This window comes from Rhincodon typus, chromosome 3 (genome assembly GCF_021869965.1).
Source record: "Rhincodon typus isolate 14 chromosome 3, sRhiTyp1.1, whole genome shotgun sequence".
NCBI lineage: Eukaryota > Metazoa > Chordata > Chondrichthyes > Orectolobiformes > Rhincodontidae > Rhincodon > Rhincodon typus.
Genome location: NC_063334.1, coordinates 73,759,657 through 73,783,302, shown reverse-complemented (window position 1 = coordinate 73,783,302; position 23,646 = coordinate 73,759,657). Strand labels below are relative to the sequence as shown.

Below are 23,646 nucleotides of genomic sequence, written 5' to 3'. Positions count from 1 at the left end.
TTCTGCACAACCACCTTGTTTTCGTGTTTTTCCTTTTACATTACCACACCCTCAAAATATTTATGCAGAAACTGTAAGAGAATAATCTGGTTATAGCACAGTTCAGAAGTCAGTTTTGTACTGCATTTATTAACTTATAGATCCTGCAAAGTCTGGTTACATCACAGAAATAGAGAAAATTTAGCTCGCAAAGGATTTGTGTAATTTCTTTAAAGTACAGCATTCAGTTCATGTGAACACGAATGATTATCACTATTTGACTCTGGCAAAGATGTGTTCTAAATGAATGTTTATTCACCATGTCAGTTAGTGGATCAAATATGAAACCACATCATTGTAGTGCTCATGGATATTAATGGAGTGTCATGTCTAAGCTGTTAGTAACTGTACTCATTTCCTTGTGTATTCCTTTGTTTTTTGTTTAGTACCTGCATGAAAATGGAATCGTTCATCGTGATCTCAAACCTGAAAATCTTCTCTATGCTTCTCCTACTCCAGATGCATTGTTAAAAATAGGTGAGTTGTCTACATAGTTATCACCTTCTACAATTGCACGAAACCCTAAAAGACAAATGACATTTTTGGTCAAAAATTGTCTCACTGCTTTTCCTTCTTGCAAAGAAAATTACTAAGCTATTAAGTACAGAAAAGTACTATTGTATAATGTGGTGGCCAATTTAAACGTATTGAAACAACACTCCACGTTCAGTTCAAAAATGTGAAAAATGCATAATATTTAATCACTTAACAAATGTTTTAAAGAGGATGTTAGTTGAATATTTTTTAGAAAAACATAAATTAGCAGAGTCTGTCACAATCACATCAGAAATGATCGGCAAATTTATTTTGTATTTACCCAAATAGGAGAAGTGTGGCAAGTGTAACTCAATTCTGGTTGAAGTACAACATTTAACCCAGCAATTAGAAAGCAGAAAGTATGGACTAGGAAAATCTCATCCTTGTTTATGTCAAACAAGCCATCAGAACCTCTTAACACTATCAAATGAAGAAATTTAGTTTTAAGTTCTAAAATATTAACTACCTACATAAAGTTTTCAAGTTGAACTTAGGGTCTCAAATCAATATTCAGTTACACAAAACAAGAGAAATGCCCACCAATTACCTACCTGCTGTCCTGTGGTTTCACGCTTGGATTTTGTTGATTTGTTTTAACTGTCTTTTTCTGGGATCTGTCTATGCTCAATGTTCCTTTTGACCTCACTGCCACTTCTCCCGAATACCACACAGCATCGACCCTCTCTGTCTGTTTTTGGGACCCCTCTGCACTTGCTTCTCTTTTTAACTTCACTGCCACATTTCCTGAGTTCCACAAGAGTTCTGGCACTGGTCTGTCTGTTTCTGGAATCTGTCTCCTGTCACTGCTTCTTTTAACCTTGCTGCTGCTATTCCTGAATCCCACACAGGACTTTTGCAGGTGTGTCTGCTTCTTCAGATAAATTCCCTTAGCTGTAACTATTCAGGCAAATGGAGAAAAGTATTTCGTTACATTGCTAGTAAATGGTGGACAGCCATTAAGATGACAAGAAGTAAGTTATTCCCCACAGAATTGCAAGACTGACCTTTTGTTTATAGCCTGGTCCAGTTTACTTTCTGGTCAATGGCAAACTCTAGAATGTTAATAGTGGGAGATGGTTAGATTTGGTCTTGTTGGAATTGCTCATTGTCTAGCACTTGAGTGGCATGAATTTGGCACTTTGCAGTCCAACCTGAATATTGTCCAAGTCTTGTTGCATGTGGCTGTGGACAACTTCAATATCTGAGAAGACATGAATGATGTTGAAACTAGGCAATCATCAGCAACCATTCCCTACTTCTGACCTTATAATGGAGTAAAAATCATTGAACCAACTGAAGATGGTTGGATCCAGAACACTATTTTGAGGAACTCCTCAGCGATGGCATCAGATGGAGATGATTAGCCTTCTTTTCTGCAAGATATGACTCCTATGTAATTCCCATTAGCTCTTTGAGGCCACAATTGGATGAATGCTGCCTTGACGACAATGGAACTCATCCTCATGTCTCCTCTTGAATTCAGCTGTTTTCTCTGTAATTAGACAAAGGTTGTAATGAAATCTGAAGCCGACAGAATTGAACCAACATTTGTTGAGCAGGTTATTGCTCAGTAAGTGCCACTTTATAGCACTGTCAATGACATCAATGATACCCTGTTGATGACTGCGAATAGACGAATGAGCTGGAAATTGGTCAGATCAAATTTGTCCTTTTTGAGGACAGTACACACTGAGGCAATTTCCCAGGTTTTTGGGTAGATGCTGGTATTGTCATTGAGCAGGAGCAACTCACCAGGCATGCAGCTAGTTCTGTAAGTCTTCAGTACTATAAGCAGATTATTGTCAAGTCCCAGAGCCTTTACTGCATCCAGTGCCTTCATTATTTTATATGATATGAATTGGCTGAAACTTGTTTTTTACGTTGATGTGCTGGGCTCTGCCATTATTAAGGAATGAGGATGTTCGTACAGTAATAAAATACAGCATAATACAGCACAGGAAAAGGCTCTTCAGCCCACCAAGCCTGCCGATTCCTAGTCCTTATTTAGACTCGCTACTCATTGCCCATTCATGGTTTTTACCCCTCTGTTCACCTCCTATTCATGTGTTTATCAAGATATGCCTTAAACTTTGCTAATGTGCTTGCTTCCTTCACTTCCACTACCAGTACATTCCAGGCACCCACTATCCACTGTGTGAAAAATTTTCCCCACACTTCTCCCCTAAACTTTCTCCCTCTCACCTTGAATCTGTGGTTGACCTTTCCACCCTGGGAAAAAGCCTCTGACTATCCACCCTATCTATGCCTGTCATAATTTTGTAGACCTCTATCAGGTTGCCCCTCAGCCTCCATCTTTCTAGTGACAACAATTCGAGTTTATCTAGCCTCTCCTCATAACTAAAACCCTCCAGATCAGGCAAGATCCTGGTAAACTTTCTCTGCAACCTCTTCAAAGCATTCACGTCCTTCTGGTAGTGTGGTGACCATAACTGCATGCAATATTCCAAATGTGGCCTAACTAAGGTTTTATACAGCTGTAACATAACTTGCCAACTTTTAAATTGTCCCAGCCAATGAAGGCAAGCGTGCTGTATGCCTTCTTGACCACCTTATCCACCTGTGTTGCCACTTTCAGAGATCTGTGGACCTATACGCCAATATCCCTCTGAATGTCAATGCTCCTAAGGGTTCTACCATTTATTGTATAATTCGTGCCTGAATCTAATCCGATCAAATGTGATTTTGACGTTTTGGACTTTTAAGAAATATCTATGTTACGAAAAGAGAAAGAGAGCGCAAAAGAGCACGAGATAAATCAGGCTGGAGTTGGAAGGGGAGATAAGGCTTTCCAGATCTCCTGCAGTGCCTACCTCTGAAGTGTATTCCCTCCCCAAAGACATCCCAGCACAAATGTATGGTCAAGGATCTCCATAAAGGGTGATTCATAAGTCCTATTCCTCTTAGCTCTTTATCAATTGTAGAGGAATTGAATTCATCAATCAGATAATCTACCTGTGTAGGCATGACAAATGCTGGCAGATCACCAATATTATGTGAATTTAGCCTTGAAAGTAATTTATTGCAATTTCAACCCTCTGAGGCTTTATTGATCACTGCTGTTAAACATGATTTAACAAGTCTAAATAAAATGTTATGATAATAATAAAATTACTTGAAGTAAAAGATTACAGGTAACCTATTATCAATTACTTTGGTATTGTAAAATCTTGGGTTGAGATAACAGGTAAAAAATCACCCAGTTTTCTCTCTGGAACTTAATTGTGTCTGCTGAACACCTTGATTACATTATTGATTTGAATTGTACCCAGATCACAATTACTGCCCACTTTGGACTTTGCAATTCAAACTGATTAATGTTTAATTATTCGAGTCCATTATTTGTTAAATTTAACACATACGTGTTAATTTCCAAGTTTATCCTAGACACTGTGCCATTGCACAAAGGCTATTTTTTTATTAAAAGAGGTGAACTGAGTTAGTTTTTTAAAATGTATTTCTAAGGAAAACTGACAGATCTCAATGAATACTTGTTTGACAGATGTATGTATCAACCAATGCTTGAACTCATCCCATTACTGCAGCTATAGGAAAGAAAGGTCTTAATTATTGAATGCCCCAGACACTTATCATTCAGAACTCTTTTTGGAAACAATTTCATAAAGTTCATCTTTAATCTTTCCGGAGAAAAATAAATTTGATAAGGAAGATAAAACAGTGCTTTCTTTTTCCCCTTTTTCAGCTGACTTTGGACTTTCCAAGATTACAGAAGATCAAGTGACCATGAAGACTATATGTGGAACACCAGGATACTGTGGTAACTTCCAGAAGCTGTTTATGTATTGCAGAAACTGAAACTAGTCATATAAATACTGCGACTACAAGAGCAGGCCACAGGCTAGGAATCCTGCTGCAAGTAACTCCCCTCCTGACTCTCCTCCCACTTGCCTGAGTACAGCTCCAACAATATTCAAGAAGCTTGACACCATCCAGGACAAAATAGCCTGCTTGATTGGCACTACATTCACAAGCATCCACTCCCTCCACAGCTGATGCTCTGTAGTAGTAGTGTGTACTACCTATAAGGTGCACTGCAGAAATTTCTTAACACGGAAACATTTCAGGATGATGTGTTGCCTCTCTGGTACCAGGGTGAAGGGCATTTTGGAGTGGTTGCAGCAGATTCTCAAAAGGGAGCATGAGTGGTCAGGGATTGCTGTACAGATTGGTACCAATGACACAGATAGAAAAAGGGATGAGGTCCTGCAGAGTGAATGTAGGGAGTTAGGCAGGAGGTTAAAAAGCAGGACCTCAAGGATAGTAATCTCTGAATTACTCCTGATGCCATGTGCTAGTGTGAGTACGAATAGGAGGATAGGACAGTGGAATGCGTGGCTGAGGAGCTGGTGCGGGTTGGGGGGTGGGCAGGGCTGCGGATTTTTGCATCATTGGAATCTCTTCTGGGGCGGAAGTGACCTCCACAAGAGGGACAGGTTGCACCAGAACTAGAGGGGAACCTAAATCCTGGTGGAGAACTAGTCTGGCCGGGGGTTGGAACCCTAAGACAGAGTGAGGCAAGAGAGAAGGTTGAAGCTGGTACAGAAGTTAAAGACTGTGAGATAAACAAACAAGGCAGGCAAGAGCATAACAGAGGAGAAGTGAAGACTGATAAATTAAAATGCATTTATTTCAATGCAAGAAGCCTGACAAGTAAGGCAGATGAACTGAGTGCAATAGTGGGAATGTGGGAATGTGATATCGTAGCTATTACAGAAATATGGCTCAGGGAAGGACAGGAGGAGTAGCTCAATGTTCCGGGATGTATATGCTATAGGAAGGGTAGAAGGGGAGGCAAGAGAGGAGGGGGAGTAATGTTTTGGATTAGGAAAAACATCACGGTAGTACTTAGAGAGGATATTCCTGGGGGAATCATCCAGTGAAGCGATATGGTTGGAAATGAGAAATGAGAAAGGTGTGATCACTTTGATGGGATTACATTATAGAATACCCCCAATAGTCAGCAGGAAATTGAGGAACAATTATGTAGAGACATCTCAGATGACTGTAAGAATAATAACGTTGTAATAGTAGGAGATTTTGTCTTTCCAAACATAGACTGGGGCTGCCATAGTGTTAAGGGCTTGGATAGGAGGAATTGATTAAGTGTATTCAAGAAAACTTTCTCAATGTAGATGGCCCTACTAGAGAAGGGGCAAAGCTCAATCTCCTCTTGGGAAATAAGGCAGGGTAAGTGACTGAGATGTTAGGAGGGGAGCACTTTGGGACCATTGACCATAATTCTATTATTTTTAAAATAGTTATGGAAAAGGCTAGGCCTGGTCCACAAGTTAAAGTTATAAATTGGGGCAAGGCCAATTTTGATGGTATTAGACAGGAACTTTCAAAAGTTGACTGGTGGAAGCTGTTCACAGGTAAAGTAGGAGGCTTTCAAAAGTGAGATTTCAAGTACAGCATGTTCCTGCTCCTGTGAAGGGCAAGGCTGGCAGGAGTAGGGAACACTGGATGACTAGAGATAATGAGGCTCTAGTCAAGAAAAAGAAGGAGGCATATGTCAGATATAGATAGCTGGGATCAAGTGAGTCCCTTGAGGAGTATAAGGGGTATAGGAGTACACTTAAGAGGGTAATCAGGAGAATATAGAGGGGACATGAGATAGCTTTGGCAGATAAGGTTAAGGAGATCCAAAGAGATTCTATAAGGATATTAAGGGCAAAGAGTAACTAGGGAGAGAATAGGGCCCCTTAAAGATCAATGAGGCTATCCATGTGTGGAACCACAAGACATGACTGAGGTCCTAAATGAATATTCTGCATCAGTATTTATCATAGAGAAAATTGTATGGAAGCTAGGGAACCCAGGAAAATAAATATTGTGTTTTTGAAAAGAGTCCGCATTACAGAAGAGGAGGTGCTGGAGGTCTTAAAACATGTAAAAGTGGATAAATCTCCATGCCCTGATCAAATGTATCCCAGGACATTTTGGGAAGCTAGGGCAGAAATCACAGGTGTCCTAACAGTGATATTTGTATCATCAACAGCCAAGAATGAAGTGCCCGAAGACTGGAGGGTGGCTAATATTGTGCCATTATTTAAGAAGGACTGCAAGGAAAAGCCTAGGAACTAGAGACCAGGGAGCCTGATGTCAGTAGTGGGTAGGTTGGTGTTCTGTCCCACTTGTTATTTATATGCCTCGATTTGCTGGGATGGTTGGCAAACTGAGCATATAAAAAACAAGTGGAACAGAACACCAACGCTTCACCGGAGGCGCACTGATGATGTTACCCAGCATGGTGACGAAACATCTGCAATCAAACACACTGGCTCGGCGAGCAAGTCAACAACCTCATCCACAACCTGAGCTACAAATCTTCTCAAAAAAAAACTTTAAAGTGGGTATGTTGTTGGAGGGAATTCTGAGAGATAGATCTACATGCATTTGGAAAAGCAACGACTGATTAGGGGTGGTCAGCAAGGCTTTGTGCATGGGAAATTGAGTCTCTCAAACTTGATTTAGTTTTCTGATGATGTGACCAAGACAGTAGATGAAGGCAGAGTGGTAGACTTTGTCTGCATGGACTTTAGCAAGGCCTTTGACAAGGTTCCACATGGTAGACTGGTTAGTAACGTTAGATCACATGGGATACAGGGAGAGCTAGATTGGATACAAAATTGGCTTGATGGTAGGAGACAGAGGGTGGTGGTAGTGGGTTGTTGTTCAGTCTGGAGGCCTGTGACCAATGGGTCCACTTGTTTACCATTACTATAAATGGTTTGGATGAGAATATAGGAGGCATGGTTAGTAAGTTTGCAGATGACACCAAAATTGGTGGTATAGTGGACAGTGAAGAAGGTCATCTAAGAGTACAACAAGGTCTTGATCAACAGGGCCAAGGAATGGCCATTGGCATTTAAATTAGACAAATGTGAGGTCTTGTGTTTTGGTATGACAAACCAGGGCAGGACTTGCACAGTTGATGGTAGGGCCCTGGGGAGTGTTGTTGAACAGAGAGATCTAGGAGTGCAGATAGTAGTTCCTTAAAAATGGCGCCACAGGTAGATGGTGGAGAAGAAGGTGTTTGGTACACTTGCCTTCATTGGTCAGAACATTGAGTCCAGGAGTTGGAACATTGTGTTATGGCTGTACACGACATTGGTAAGGCCACATTTAGAGTACTGCATACAATTCTGGTTGCCCTGGAAAAGGGAGCAAAAAAGATTTACAAGGATATTATCAGGAAGGTTCGAGTTATAAGGAGTGGTGGATAGGCTGAGAATTTTTTTCCCTGGAGCATAGGAAGCTAGGGGGTGACCTTATAGAGGTTTATAAAATTATGAGGGACATAGATAAGGTGAATAGCCAAGGTCTTTTCCTGAGGGGGACAGTGTCCAAAACTAGAGGGCGTAGGTTTAAGGTGAGAGTGGAAAGATTTAAAAGGGACTTGAGGGGCAGCTTTTTCACACACACAGTGGTGCATACATGGAACAAGCTGCCAGAGGAAGCGGTAGAGATGAGTACAGTTATAACATTTAAAGACAATTGGACAGATACATGGATGAGAAAAGTTTAGAGGAACATGGGCCGAATGAAGAAATATTGAGTTTAGGAAACCTGGTTGGCATGGACAGGTTGGACTGAAGGCACTGTTTCTGTGCTGTATAACTTTATGACTACCGTCTAAAGGACAAAGGCACCAGATGCATGGGAACACCACCCTCCAATTTCCCCTCCAAGCTACTCACAATCCTGACTTGGAAATATATCACCGTCCTTCAGTTTCACTGGGTCAAAATCCTGAAATTCCCTACCTAAGGGCATTGTGAGTCTACCTTCAGCACATGAATTGCAACAGTTCAAGAAGGCAGCTCACCACCATCTTCTCAAGGGCAACTAGGGAAGGGCAATATCCTGGCCAACCCTGATGTTTGTGTACCCTTGTTGTTAATTTCCTTGTATATGACATTGTGCACATCAACCCTACGACAACTGCTCACCCGAACCAAAGACCCACTGCCCACAGTGGACAAGATCAGTGGTCATATACAAGATTCCCTGCAGAGACTGTGACAAACACTACATCAGACAAACAGGAAGGAAATTAACCACAAGGATACACGAACGTCAATTGGCTGCAAAAAGACACGACCAATACTCACTCATCTCTATCCACATGGATAAGGAGAACTATCAATTCAGCTGGGACAACACCAAGATCCTGGGACAAGCAAAGCAGACACAAGCACGGGAATTCCTAGAAGCCTGGTACTCCGTGAAGAAAGCCATCAACAAACACATAGAGCTTGACCCCATATACACTCCACTGCGAAGAAAAACCGGAAGTGAGGTAATCCAGCCCGACAGACACCAGAGTTTAAATAACAGGCAGGAAAACACAACAAACTTCATTGGATGCTGCACTTGTGACATTACCCAGCAGGGTATTGAAATATCTGCAGAAAAACAACAAACCAGCTCGACGAACCAACCAACCACAACATCCACAACCCGAGCTACATATCTACTCTAAAACCTTTGAGTAGAAAATATTTGGGAAAATTGCAGAACTCTGACCAGTGACAAAGAAACAGCAGCTGTATACATCCATGTTAGAGTGTATATAATTTGGATGGGAATTTGCTTATGATAGTGTTCCCAAAATTTTTGCATTGCATTTTTATATAAACATTTGCTAAATAGGATTGTTTTGGTATTACACTTGGTGTTTGCTTGCCTTTTTTAAGCCTCACTTTAATTTGTTATTTTCACCCAGCCCCTGAAATTTTACGAGGCTGTGCCTATGGACCAGAAGTTGACATGTGGTCAGTGGGAGTCATCACCTACATATTGTAAGAATCTGCAAATGTAACATTGAACATTTTATTATTCCATGATTTCATCTGTTCTATTAGTTGAATATAGCAATTTTATTGAAAAATTAATTTATGTACTTCAGCAGTAGGAATTTAGTACTGTAAAAACATCTGATGCAAACACCATGGTGCAAAATAGCAGCAAATTAAAGGAAACTGCAACCATTCTAAGATTCTATGCTGTTTTTATTCATAAAGCTTAGCAACATGCAGGACAACTGTCCTCTGACAATTTTTTGCTCTCTTGTCAGACTGTGTGGCTTTGAACCATTCTATGATGAGAGAGGAGATCAATACATGTACAAGAGGATCCTGAACTGTGACTATGACTTTGTCTCCCCCTGGTGGGATGAGGTCTCACTTAATGCAAAGGATTTGGTAAGTGGTGACCATATTGTAAAAGATTCTGCTCAGAGACATTCTCAAGAGTTGATAGGGAGCAACTTATTCTCATTAGAACACAAATACTTACGGGCTGGTTTAATAAGCAGTTTTTTTCCATTTCAGCATTTGTTTGGGGGCCGTCTTGTGGTAAAGTGGCAGTGTCCTCACCCCTCCACTGAGATGCTTGGGTTTAAGTCCCAACTGCTCCAGAGGTGTGTGATAACATCTTTGAACAGGTTGATTGTTAAAAAAATGAATAGATTTTCTTCTAATTTAAGGGCTGGTATTGGCTAGGTCGGGTGCAGAGGTACTTTTTATTCATTCATTTGTGGGATGTTGTCATCACTGGCTGGGCCAGCATTTATTCCCCATCCCTAGTTGCCCTTCAGAAGATGGTGGTGAGCTGCATTCTTGAACCACTACAATTTGCCTCATGTGGGTTGACCCACAATGTCATTAGGGAGGGAATTCCTGGATTTTGACTCAGCAACAGTGAAGGAATGGCAATATATTTCCAAATCAGGATGGTAAGTGGCTTGGAGGGGAACTTCCAGGTAGAGGAGTTCCAATCTATATGCGGCCCTTGTCCTCCTAGAAGGAAGTGGTTGTGGATTTGGAAGGTACTGTCTGAAGATCTTTAAATTTCTGCAGTGCATTTTGTAGATAGTACACACTGCTGCTCCGGCGCCAGTGATGGAGGGAGTGGATGCTTGTGGATATAGTGCCAATCAGGTGGGCTGCTTTGTCCTGGATGGTGTCAAGCTTCTTGAGTGTTGTTGGAGCTGCTCCCAATCAGGCAAGTGAGGAATATTCCATCACACTCCTGACTTGTGCCGTGTAGATGGTGTACAGGCTTTGGGGAGTCAGGAGGTGAGATACTCGCCACAGTATTCCTAGCCTCTGACCAGCTGTAGCCACTGTGTTAATGTGGTGAGTCCAGTTGAGTTTCTGGTCAATGATAACCCCCAGGATGTTGATGGTGGGGGTTTCAGTGATGGTAACACCATTGAAGGGGCAGTGGTTAGATTGTCTCCTATTGGTGATGGTCATAACCTGGCATTTGTGTGGCGTGAATGTTACTTGTCACTTGTCAGCCCAAGCCTGGACATTGTTTACATCTTGTTGCATTTGGACATGGACTACTTCAGTATCTGAAGAGTCGTGAATGGTGTTGAACATTGTGCAATCATCAGCAAACATCCCCACTTCTGACCTTGGGAGGGAAGGAAGGTCATTGATGAAGCAGCTGAAGATGGTTGTGCCTAGGACACTACCCTGAGGAACTCCTGCAAAGATGTCGTGGAACTGAGATGACTGACAGCCAGCAACCACAACCATCTTCCTATATGCTAGGTATGACTCCATCTACTGGAGAGTTTGCCCCCTTGACCCATTGACTCCATTTTTGCTAGGGCTGCTTGATGCCACACTCAGTCGAATGCAGCCTTGATGGCAAGGGCTGTCATTCTTGCCTCACCTCTAGAATTCAGCTCTTTTGTCCATGTTTGAACCAAAGCCTTAAAGAGGTCAGGAGATGGGTGGCCCTAGCGGAACTCAAATTGGGCGTCACTGAGCAGGTTATTGCTGAGCAGGTGCTGCTTGATAGCACTGTTGATGACACCTTCCATCACTTTACTGATTATTGAAAGTTGACTGATGTGGCGATAATTGGCTGGGTTGGATTTGTCCTGCTTTTTATGTAAGGGACATACCTGGGCAATTTTCCACATTGTCCGGTAGATGCCAGTGTTGTAACTGTATTGGAACAGCTTGGCTAGGGGAGTGGCAGGTTCTGGAGGACAAGTCTTCATTAGTATTGCCGGAATGTTGTCAGGGCCCGTAGCCTTTGCAGTTTCTAGTGTCTCCAACTATTTTTTATATCACTGGAGTGAATTGAGTTGGCTGAAAACTGTTATCTGTAATGTAAGGGACCACTGGAGGAGGCTGAGTTGGATCATCACTCGGCACTTCTGGCTCAAGATTGCTGCAAAAGCTTCAGCCTTATCTTTTGCACTTATGTGCTGGGCTCTTCCATCATTGAAAATGAGGATATTTGTGGAGCTTCCTCCTCAAGTGAGTTGTTTCATTGACCACCACCATTCACGAATGGATGTGACAGGACTGCAGAGCTTAAATCTGATCTGTTGATTATGGGATCGTTTAGCTCTGTCTATCACTTGCTGCTTATATTGTTTGGCATGCCAGTAACCCTGTTTGGTGGTTTCACCAGGTTGACACCTCATCTTCAGGTTTGTCTGGTGCTGCTCCTAGCATGCCCTCCTGCACTCTCTGTTGATACAGAGTGGATCCCCTATCTTGATGGTAATGGTTGACTGGGGGATATGTGGGCAATGAGGTTACAGATTATGCTGGAGTGCAGTTCTGCTGCTGTTGATGGCCCACATTGCCTCATGGATGCCCAGTCGTGAGTTGCTAGATCTGTTCAAAGTCTGTCCCATTTAGTATAGTGATAGTACCACACAACACGATGGAGGTTATTCTCAATGTAAAGGCAGGACTTTGTCTCCGTAAGGACTGTGCAGTGGTCACTCTTACTGATACTGTCATGGACACATTGATCTGCAGCTGGTAGATTGGTGAGGATGAGGTCAAGTATGTTTTTCCCTCTTGTTGGTTCCCTCACCACCTGCCGCAGACCCAGTCTAGCAGCTGTGTCCTTTAGGATCCAACCAACTCGATCTATAGCACTGCTGCTGAGCCACTCTTGGTGGTGGACATTGAAATCCCCCATGCAGAGTACATTTTGTACTGTGCCCTTGCCACCCACAGTGCTTCCTCTAAGTGTTGTTCAACATGGAAGAATACCAATTCATCAACTGAGGGAGGATGGTATGTGGTAATCAGCAGGAGGTTTCCTTGCCCAGGTTTAACCTGAAGCCACGAGACTTCATGCGTTCCGGAGTCAATGTCAAGGACTCCCAGGGCAACTCCCTCCTGACTGTATACCACTGTCCTGCCCCCTTTGCTGGGTCTGTCCTACCTGTGGGTACCACGGACATATCCAGGAATGGTGATGGTGGGGTCTGGGATATTGTCTGTAAGGTATGATTCCGTGAGTATGTTCCTTGACTTGTCTGTGAGGCAGCTCTCCCAATTTTGGCACTAGCCCCTAGAAGTTAGTAAGGAGGACTTTGCAGGGTTGACAGGGCTATTTCTGCCGTTGTCTTTTTTGGTGCCTAGGTTTTTGCCAAGTGATCTGTCTGGTCCAATTCCTTTGAGACTTTGTAGCAATTGGTACAACTGAATGGCTTGCTATGCCATTTCAAAAGGCAATTGAAAGTCAACCACATCGCTGTGGGTCTGGAGTCACATATAGACCGGACCAGACGAGGATAGCAAATTTCCTCACCTGAAGGGCATTAGTGAATCAGATGGGTTTATCCGACGATCAACAATGGTTTCATGGTCATCAGTAGATTCTTAATTCCAGATTTTTTAAAATGAATTCAAATTCCACCATCTGCCATAATGGAATTCCAGCCTGGGTCCCCCAAACATTAGCTGAATTTCTGGATTAATGATCTAGCGATAATGCTACTAGGCCATTGCCTACCCCTACCTCTGAGCAAGGAGATATGGGTTCAAGTCCCATTTGCTCAGGAGGTATGTAATAACATCTTTGAACAGCTTACTTAGAAAGTATAAAAGGAGGATCATGTGCTAGAAGGCTGTTCTGACACATTAGTGTTTCTACCTCTGAGCTAGAAGGCCAGCGTTCAAATCCTACCTGTTCCAGAGGTGTGTCCTTTTCCCAGGGGATAGGGTAGGCGTTGGATTAGGAAGGGGATAGAGTAATTGCGTGTTTGTAGTGAACAAAGACATAAAAATGAACAGCTTTTGGAAAGACAGACCGACTCCTGCTTTGGTATGTGCATGAGTAGCAGTTTGACAAGTGGGTCAAAAGAATACAGTTATAGCTTTGTACAGTAATATTCCATGTTTAGCTTAATTGAGGACACATATCTAACAATAACAAAGAAAATTCTGATCAGCAATACTGTAAGCCCATGGTTGTGCATTAATTCCACAATCCATTGTTTTAAGAAATGAAATTAAGAACTAAATAATTTCAGGCATTAATGTAATTCTATGGCATAAATCACAAGTGATTACTGGATTCTTCAAACAGTCTATGCTGTGGATCTTGGGCTAAGCGCGCCTGATAGATTTGAGGGTTTCTATTTAATTAAAGAATCTCAAAGAAGTAAAGTTATGTTTTGCAATGCGACGTCTGGAATGAGCTGCCAGAGGAAGTGGTGGAGTCTGGTTCAATTACAACTTTTAAAAGTCATTGAATGGGTACATGAATAGGAATGGTTTAAAGGGAATGTGGGCAAATGGGACTAGATTAATTTAGGATATCTGCTCAGCATGGACGAGTTGGACCAAAGGGTCTGTTTCCATGCTGTACATCTCTATGACTCTATGACTGTATAACCAATAATGACTGGAAGTGAGACGTAAGGCAGTAACACCCATATGTTTTGCTTGGAATATATCTGGCCTAAATACTAATAAATGCAGATTTGAATGCACTCTCAAATGCTACTTAATTACTTTTTGTTCTTGAGTATCAATGCCCTTTTAAAATTTTCCTTGAGACTCATGTGCCATCTCTGTTGAGCATGTGAGCATCCTGTTCCCAGGTTCAAAAGCCACCTGTGTTTAAGCGATCGAGGTGACATGGGCAAGTGCCATGGTCTTTAATCTGTTCTTGCCTTCTGTGACACAGTTGAGACTATTAACTAATTGTGAAGAAGGAGCTGGGAGTCATATAAGTAAAAATAGGCCCTCTTGTAGCACTGTGGTCGTGCTCCTACCTCTGGACCAAGAGGCCCAAGTCTAAGTCCCACCTGCTTCAGAGGTGTGTAATAATATCTCTGAACTGGTTGATTGGAAAACTAGATTAAATTTTTAAAAAACTATGCTTTTCTAATAGAGAACATCCTGTTTGTGCATTCACGGTGCTTGTTAGAGAGAACTCTCTTTTTCAAGACTGTATTCTTCACAATCTTTCAGGCACATATGAAACATATCCTGCAAGCCACTTCAAGGAGGAAGAACTATTTAAGAACAAATGTTTGTTGAATTCTGAATTGTGCAATTTTAACTTTCGCAAGACTCTTTTAAAGATGAACTTGTCCCACTGTCACACATCTACTGTGCCAAGAAATTATGTGTTTTAGAAAGAAAACTATTCAATCCTCTGTAGTGTTGCACAGGATGATGTGCTGTTTGAAGAAAACCAAGACGGAGGTCACTATTTACATATTTTGATGGTAAGAATGTGATAATTCTGCTTATTTGCCATTTAAGGATATTTTCTGCTTTGGCAGAAGGTAATTTAGCACCAGAGATAACTGGCAGTTCAGGTGGCCACCCTGTTACAGGAAGGATAGTATTAAATTGGACAGGGTACAGAAAAGATTTAGAAGGATATTACCAGAACTGGACATTTTGAGTTATAAGGAGTTGTTGTATAGGCTGAACATTTCTCCCTAGAGTAAAGGAGTTTGAGGGGTGACCTTAGAGGCTTATAAAATCATGAGGACATAGATAAGGTGAATAGCAAAGGTCTTTTCCCTAGGATAGGGGTGTTCAAAACCAGATGGCATAATTTTAAGATGGAAGCGAAAGATTTAAAAGGGATCTGTGGCAACATATTCACACAGAAAGTAGTTCATGTGTGGAATGAACTGCCAGAGGAAGTGGTAGATGCAGGTACTGTTACATCATCTAAAAGACAGGTACGTGAATAGGAAAGCTTTAGAGGGATATGGACCAAACACAGGCAAGTGGGACTAGTTTAGTTTGAGAAACCTAGTCGGCATGTACAAGTTGGACCAAATGGTCTGTTTCCATGCTGTATGACTCTATGGCAGCCAGAGCTTTGTGTAGATTTAAAATAAGACTTCAAAAAATCTAATTCAGAGATTTGATAGTGAAAAAAAGCACATTTGTGAAACTAGCAAAGTTTTTAAATCCCAAAATGTATTGGGGAGGTAGGGGCATCTTACAAAAACAAACTCCATTAATAGTCTCTTCAAAATGTCAATAACATTATTTCAGACTTTGAAAATCCAGCACTAAGAGTTATTTCAAAACACTCACCTCGGAAGAGACTGGGTGAAAATGCTGTGTTCGAACTGTCCAACATCACCTCTCAATTCTTTTCAGTCTGGCTTCCATTCCTCTCACAAAACCGACGATGAGCCACCAGCGATAATTTCGCCTTTAATGCGTTCTCTGTCCTCGACAACATTGCATCAATATTTATAGTTGACTATCAAATCTTTCTCCACTACCCTTCTTTACATGGTTCCATTTGCACCTTTCATACCATTGCTTTATAACTCCAGCAATCCACAGGGAACTGATGATGCCATTGGGCTAGTAATCCAGAATCTGAAGTCAATATTTTTGGGGCATAGGCTCAAATCCTATCATTGCTGATAGTGAAATTTGAGTTCAATCAAAATCTGGAATGATCAAAAAAGCTAGTCTAATTGCAACTGTGTAATCACTGTTGATTGCTGTAAAAACCAGTTTGGTTCACTGATGTCTGCTCTGCCCTACATGTGACTCCAGGCCCACAGCAATGTGATTGACTTTTAATCACTCTGGGCAATTGAGGCGGTCAATAAATGTTGCCCACCTAGCAACGCCCACATTCCCAAGTATAAATTATTAAAAACAATATCTTTTTCTACTTTATACACTTGCTTTTGTATGACCTGTCGTTCATCCTTCAGCACTCTATATGCATACTGTCTCACATAAACACTATTTCTAAGTATTGTTTAGTTTCTATTTACATGTTTACTGTATTAATCTCTACTTCTGTGCCACCACCCTCAAATCTGCGACTGTGACTATGCTGTCTGACTTATCATTGACAAGAACACTGCTATCCCATTCAACTCTGGTCAGTAATATTGACATTTAGCCCCTAAATACACCTCTCTGCTTAGTTGTTTGCTCAGGGTAAGCCCAGCTAATGAGCAACATTAGTGTCTATTTAATTCTGAGCTGATCCGAGCTTCAAACCCCATGTCCAATCCACCATTGCCATAGCCTATTTCCATTTTGACAATCATGTTTATATCTGTCCTCCCCTCACCCCACAGCCACTAAGATGCTTAATAATCTTTGTCAACATGAGAACTTTTAATGATCTCATTGTCCTTTTTAACATCATCCTACAGAAACTCCAATAATCTAGGACTTGCCCTTCAGTGTATTCTTTTCACTCTTCAGCTGTATCGTCACTGACCTCCACTGGTTGCTAATTCTACAATACCTTGGTCTTGATATACCCAAAATAGTCTAGCAATCCCTTGATGGACTTATTGTGTCCACATGATCTTCCTATATCTTTCACTGTTTGAACTCTGAATTATGGGAAGAAGAAAACAGCTGCAGGATTGATATGTGATGTCAAGCTGTGGAAAAATGCCCTCCCCCACCCCTTCCCCATGTCCCCTCATTCCTCAGACTCATCCTTGGAGGTCATGATGCACACAGTCAGTACCAGAGAAAAAGTCTACTTCCATGATGCCAGCAGCAGGTGGCCACACAGCTTCACCGAACAGACAAATAGCAGAGGTGGTGACCAGTAAGAGTGAGGTGCTCAGGGCCTGGTGCCACATCTAACAGGATGAGTAGTGTAGACCATTCAGTTGAAAGCTTCTACTGTCTCATTCCACTAATCTTATCCAGCATGGCATTCCTCTGACTGATTTATTTTCTTAGCACATACTATGCATACACACCAACTTCATCCTCAAATCTCCAGTTCAACAGACAACATTAAAATTTACTCTTGTCCTACTGCCCTCTCATACACATTCCTCGCATATACCCTCCTCAAATGTTCATCTTCAATTCTTAGAGAGAAGTTCACTTCTCACACTCATAACTCTGTCCTTTCTCACTGTAAAAGAGAGCCTACAATTCCAAGGAGAGGTAGCGAATGAGTGGTGGACTGCAGCTATGGCCACACCGACTGCAGTGGAGGAAAGATTAGTGATCAGCAGGGTGGCATGATACTGATAGGGAGATGGGATATGCATCAGAGACCTGGTGATGGCACTAAATGATACATTGCTACTTGAAGCTTTATTGTTGCTCATGTTAAATTATAAGACCAATACACTACCCTTATTCTTGTGATCTGCACAATGCTAACTTGGAACCCTGATTCGCCTACTATCAGCACTAAAATGAAATGTTACAGAATTGAGACAAATAGATCATTTTCAGGTTGGCAAAATATAACTGGTGGGGTGCCATAGGGATCATAGGCCTCGACTATTTACGATATATTTTAATAGCTTGGATGAAAGCGCAGAGTGCATTGTACACAAAATTGCTGATGTTGAAAAGATAAGTGGGAAAATAAATTATGTTATTACTTCTTTTAGTTTAAGTTTTAATTCCCATTTCTGCTCTCCCACAGGTGCAGTGATGATCCTGACAGAGAGGGAGGCCAAGGAGTTCTCAGAGGAAACACCAGCACATGACTCCTGTGCGAGCTCCACCACTGCAGGTACAGACACCTCTGTGAGTACACCAACACAGATAAGTAGGGTAGCACATGATAAAGAGCACAATACGTGTGAGCAGGAGCAGAAGCTGGAACAGAGATAGCAGTGGAGAGTGCCTGTTGGAGGACAGAGAACACTCAAAGTTCTGCTCAGCTGGACACATGCCATGCCTGAGGCATTATCAAAAAAGGGGCACTTGTGGAACAACAATAGGAGATGTGTGTACTTCTGTAGTATTTCCAGAGACCATACATACTACTGTGCAGATTATGGAGGAATCCAAATCTAATATGTGTGCCATATTGTCTCAAGTATTTGTACTGATTACCATCTCTGTTTTAAGATTTGTTAATCTCCTGGAGAATCAGAAACAGTAGGTCACTGAAAGCGTGCTGGTTTACACCAGTATCCTGCACACTCTGGTAAGTTTACAGAATATCTTGACAGCAGAATGCTACACTGTTGTGCATCTAAGTGCACTTCTACTCTTGGCTAGCAGGGAAGTGCAGACAGGCTGTGATAGAAAACAATAAGAAAGGGGACTCTCCTCTTACTGCCCCTACTTCTCAGCTTCTACTCCCCACCCACCACCCTCTGACCCATAGGTGCAGTCTTGAACGGACCATCATGCAGTCCAGAAAACAGAGGGTGCTGACCAGAGGCATGTTATGGATCACAGCAAGAAATCAAGCAGCCTGCCTCTACCTTTCCTGAATTCACAGGGGTAGCATCACATAGAAGTAATAGAAAGCATAAAAGGAAAGCGGTTTAATACCACGAAGGGATTCATTTGGGTGCTTATTGTAGTATTACATTTTCATAAATGCTTTATGTCAAATGAAAGAATCGTTTATGTGTACTGTTCAGTGAAATGGTCTTTGCTTTGCTGTAACTCCAAGTGATCCTGGTCAGTTTCAGGTTAAGGGGTCAGCTTCAGTGAGGAAAGGCTTGAATATGATTGCTGACTGGATGACTACAGGAATGTAGTTGGACAGATTGAGATGGAAAGATTGCCAATTTCAGAAGAACATTATGAGAAGAAAATGTCACAGTTGTCTGGAGCAGGCTTGTCTGTGTCTACAGGCGCCAAAAGCACATCAGGATGTTTGGCCAAAGATGCCAGATGCAGTCCAGCATCCTCTTGCACTACCCCCAGTCCTCCAGTCCCCTCTGCAGTCACTGTGGTGTGAAGTGCCCAGCGGACCATAATAATTCTGGAATCCTTGGCATACTTTCTCTACTAGCAATACGCATTGATTACAAAATCTGCTGCAGCAACTCACCAATGCACCTTTGGTAGCACCTTCCAAATCTGTGACCTGTGTCTTAGAAGGGCAAGGGCAAGAGATGCATGGGAACACCATCACCTGCAAATTCCCTCCGAGCCACCCACCAAACTGTCTTGGAACTATATTGCCATTCCTTCACTGGGTCAAAATCCTTTCTTCCACACTATGGGTGTCCTTACAACCCAAGGACTGCAGCATTTCAAGATAGCTCACAAATGAAACAAATTCCCAAGATCTCAAAACGTTTTAATTTCTTTCAACGTTTCTTTCCTCCTATAGTCTTCAAGCTGTTTAAACATATTACCTAATCAATACTTTCTCATTTATCTCACCTTCTGTAATGCGCTTTTCAGTCTGGTGGTGTATGTACAAAGGGGATTGACTTTTCAGCTAGGCATATTTAAAACAAGAATAATTGGGGAATCAAAATCTTCAGGAAGATTGTATGAAAATAATTAATTATATGAAACTCAATATTAAGTTATTCCCCTGGGAATTGCCACTTTAGTGCTTGGCCATTACCTTTGTCCTTCATTTAACATATTTAGTCTGATGCTATTTAACAACTGACTGAAAAGGAAGACTATGTAATGTATGGGTTGCAGTACTGGAGACATATTGTAGTTTTTGATTGTAACAGTTGGTTGATTACTGAATATGTTTTCTGTTCTGCATCAAAACTTGTTTTCAGGTTAGAAAATTGATTCTTTTGGACCCTAAGAAACGTCTAACTACCTATCACGCCCTGCAACACCCCTGGGTAATAGGAAAAGCTGCAAATTTCATACATATGGATAATGCACAAAAGAAACTTCTGGAATTCAATGCTCGTCGCAAACTAAAAGTAAGAGTTAATAAATCATAAAAGCTAAATTCCATCCTACATTTCCCAGTTTTGTATCATCTGTAACCTTGAAATGATGTCCGCTGAAACTGGAAACCTCAAGAATCCAATCGGAACATGGGATGAAACCTAGGAATGGAGAGTTTGTGAAAGTGGTGTCTGGAGCGGTCTTGAAGTGGCTGTTTCCATCCTATTTCTGATGTATATTAATTAACTTGATATCAAAACCTAATGTAAACAAATCAAATTGGCTTTTATGAAAGAGCTCACATTTACATTGTCCATAGAATCTCCCAAAAAAGACTCACAATCAATGGTACATTTTGAATTGCATGCACTGTTGTAATGTACAAAAAATTGCATTAAACACACAAACAGCAAGAAGTTAAATGACCAGATATGTTTTAATGATATTGTACAAAGCATAAGTCGTTGACAAGATTCAGGAGATAAATAGTGTGATCTAACATCTATTTCCAGACTCTCAGCGATGTGGATGACTCTTAACTGCCTCTGAAATGGCTGAAAGGCGCTTAGTTGTATCAATTGCTATAAAGTCTAAAGAAAGAAAGCAAACTGGATGGATCATTTAACATCAGCCAAGACATTAGATATGACAACAGAAAACTGTCCCATTGACCCTGCAAAGACCTCCTTATCAATATGTCGGGATTTGTACCAAAATTATCCCATATATTAATTAAGCGTCAGCCCGACATATCTGTAGTCACAGAATGATATCTTACAATCTCCCAGAGGATATCATCAAAACATCAAGACAAACCACCAAAAGCAAAGCACAATGACAGACAGTCAGAAAGGAGTTGCTCTGGGAGTCCTTAATTTTGATTCCAGACTCCATGAAATCTCATGGCATTAAGTCAAATGCATTAGCAAAGCTTCTGCTAAGTACCACCTATCACCCTCCCACAGTAGACCCACCCCTCCCACAAAACCCTCAGCTGATGAATTGGCAGTTCTCTGTATTGAAACCACTTGGAGGATGCACTTAGGTTGGTATGGATACCAAGTATAATTCAGTGCCCATCATCAAGAGTGTCTTTGTAGTGCAACTGCTGATGAAGCCATCCAAGTGCTAAAGATATAGTTACTACGCTGTGTCTGTGGCAAGTGGTTAGGGAACAAAAGTGAAAAGTCTATTTGACCTCGTCCTCATCAATCTACCTATCAGAGATGTGACCGTGCATGATGGTATCGGTAGGAGTGACCACTAAACAATCATGTTGGAGATGAAGTCTTATCTTCACATTAAGGATATCCTCCATCGTTTTGTGTGGTGTTATCACATGATGAATGGGACAGATCTCAAGCAGATCTAATAACTCAAAACTGGGCATCTATGAAGCACTGTGGCCATCAGCAGTAGCAGAATAGTATTCCACCATAATTTGTAACCTCGTGATCTGGCATATCCCCTACTCGACCAATACTATCAAGCCGGGGGATCAATGCTGATTCAATGCAGACAGTAATAGGCATGCCAGGTTCAGCATACGTTTAAAACGAGATCTTACTTGGGTGCCAAACGGCACAACAGCATGCAAAAGAAGAGGCAAATCTGTGAAAATAATTACTACAGAGGGTCATAGAGATTGGTTTAGATAAGTGTATTCAAAGATGAGATAGATTTTTAATCAGTAAGAGAATCAAGGTTTATAGGGAAAAGGCAGTAAAGTGAAGTTTAGTATTATCAGATCAGTCATAATCCCATTGAACAGTGGAGTAATCTTGATGCGAACACCACCAGCCTCAGGTTCCCCTTCAAGTCACTCTCCACTCACACTTGGAAATATATTGCTAATTTTTCCGTGTCGCTGGTTCAAAATTCTGAAACTCCCTCCTTAATGGCATTGTGGGTCTACCTATACCAAATAGAATGCAGCTCACCATCACCTTCTTTAGGGCAATGAGTGATGGGCAATAAATCTTGGCCCAGCAAGCAATGCCCACATACCCTGAATTAAAAAAAAAGAAAGTTCTCCTTATTGTGACAATGCTGTAGATTTAAGAGGTTATTTTGTCCTGGTTTCTTTTGAGAGATTGAATGAGAGGCGAAAAGCTGACTAGTAATACCACTTCAGTAAACAGCTTGGGAGGCCCTGGTGTTTTTTAACAATCTGCATGGGTGTGGCCAGCTCTGACAGTTTAGGATTTCTGGATTTTGGTTTTTCAGTAACATCAGAAGCTACCAAGGTCTCAACAGAATTGGAAGCTTCAATGAATGTCTCCTGGCTGCTATTCTCTCTGAATTTTCTCTTCATATTTTTTCCTCCTGGACTGGAGAACTGCATGTAAGACCCTGTGTCTGAATTCTCTTCTTTTTTGCCAAGGGATATGTTTATGGAATGTTATTATATTCGAACAGTAATTATATTAGTAATTGTTACTCGAAGTTATTCTAAATTCTTCTTTCTTTGGTTGTATTTTAACTGCAGTGTTTAAATAAATTGTGTTTTGCTTAATGTAGAGTAGTTTGACCAGTTGCTTGCATCTGGAACAGACACTTTACGTTTGCCTTTAAAATAAGAAAAGGTTGGGCCTGGGCTACCTTCTTAAAATATTTTGAGGGAATCTGGCCTGGTCCATAACATTATTTATGGAAGCAGTTCAGACAGTATTTATTGGACTGTTGCCCAGAATGGGTAGTTAATCTTATGAAAAAAGGTTGGACACTTGCATACATTGAAGTTTAGAAGCGTAAGAGACGACTTGATTGATTCTTTTAAGATCCTGAAGAGATTGACATGGTACATGTTGAAAGGATGTTCACTTATGTAGGAGAATCTAAAACTAAGGGTCACTATTTAAAACAAAGGTTAGTCCATTTAAGAGACAGATGAGGAAACTTTTCTTTTCTCGGCGGGTTGTGAGTCTTAGGAACCCTTACTGGAAAAACTGTGGAAGCAGAGTTTTTAAATATTTTAAAGGTGGAGGTAAATGTATTTTTGATAAGCAGTGGAATGAAATGTAATCGGGGTAGATGGAAATGTAATCAGATTAGCGATTATCTTAGTAAATGGTGGAGCAGGTTCAAGAAGCCAAGTGGCCTACTTGTACTCATAATTTGTTATTTCATAATATTTACAAAGAGAAAAAAT

The 23,646-nt window shown here is 41.3% G+C and overlaps 1 protein-coding gene across 1 annotated transcript in view; it reads left to right on the top strand.

Annotated features, from left to right (window-relative positions):
• The window catches only part of camk4 (calcium/calmodulin-dependent protein kinase IV), a 102,485-nt gene that overhangs the window by 75,123 nt on the left and 3,716 nt on the right, over positions 1-23,646 (top strand). The window contains exons 6-10 of the mRNA XM_020529373.2: positions 426-516; positions 4,298-4,372; positions 9,344-9,419; positions 9,695-9,821; positions 20,375-20,527. Of these exons, the coding sequence (XP_020384962.1) occupies positions 426-516; positions 4,298-4,372; positions 9,344-9,419; positions 9,695-9,821; positions 20,375-20,527 (522 nt within the window). The remainder of the gene's footprint in view (positions 1-425; positions 517-4,297; positions 4,373-9,343; positions 9,420-9,694; positions 9,822-20,374; positions 20,528-23,646) is intronic.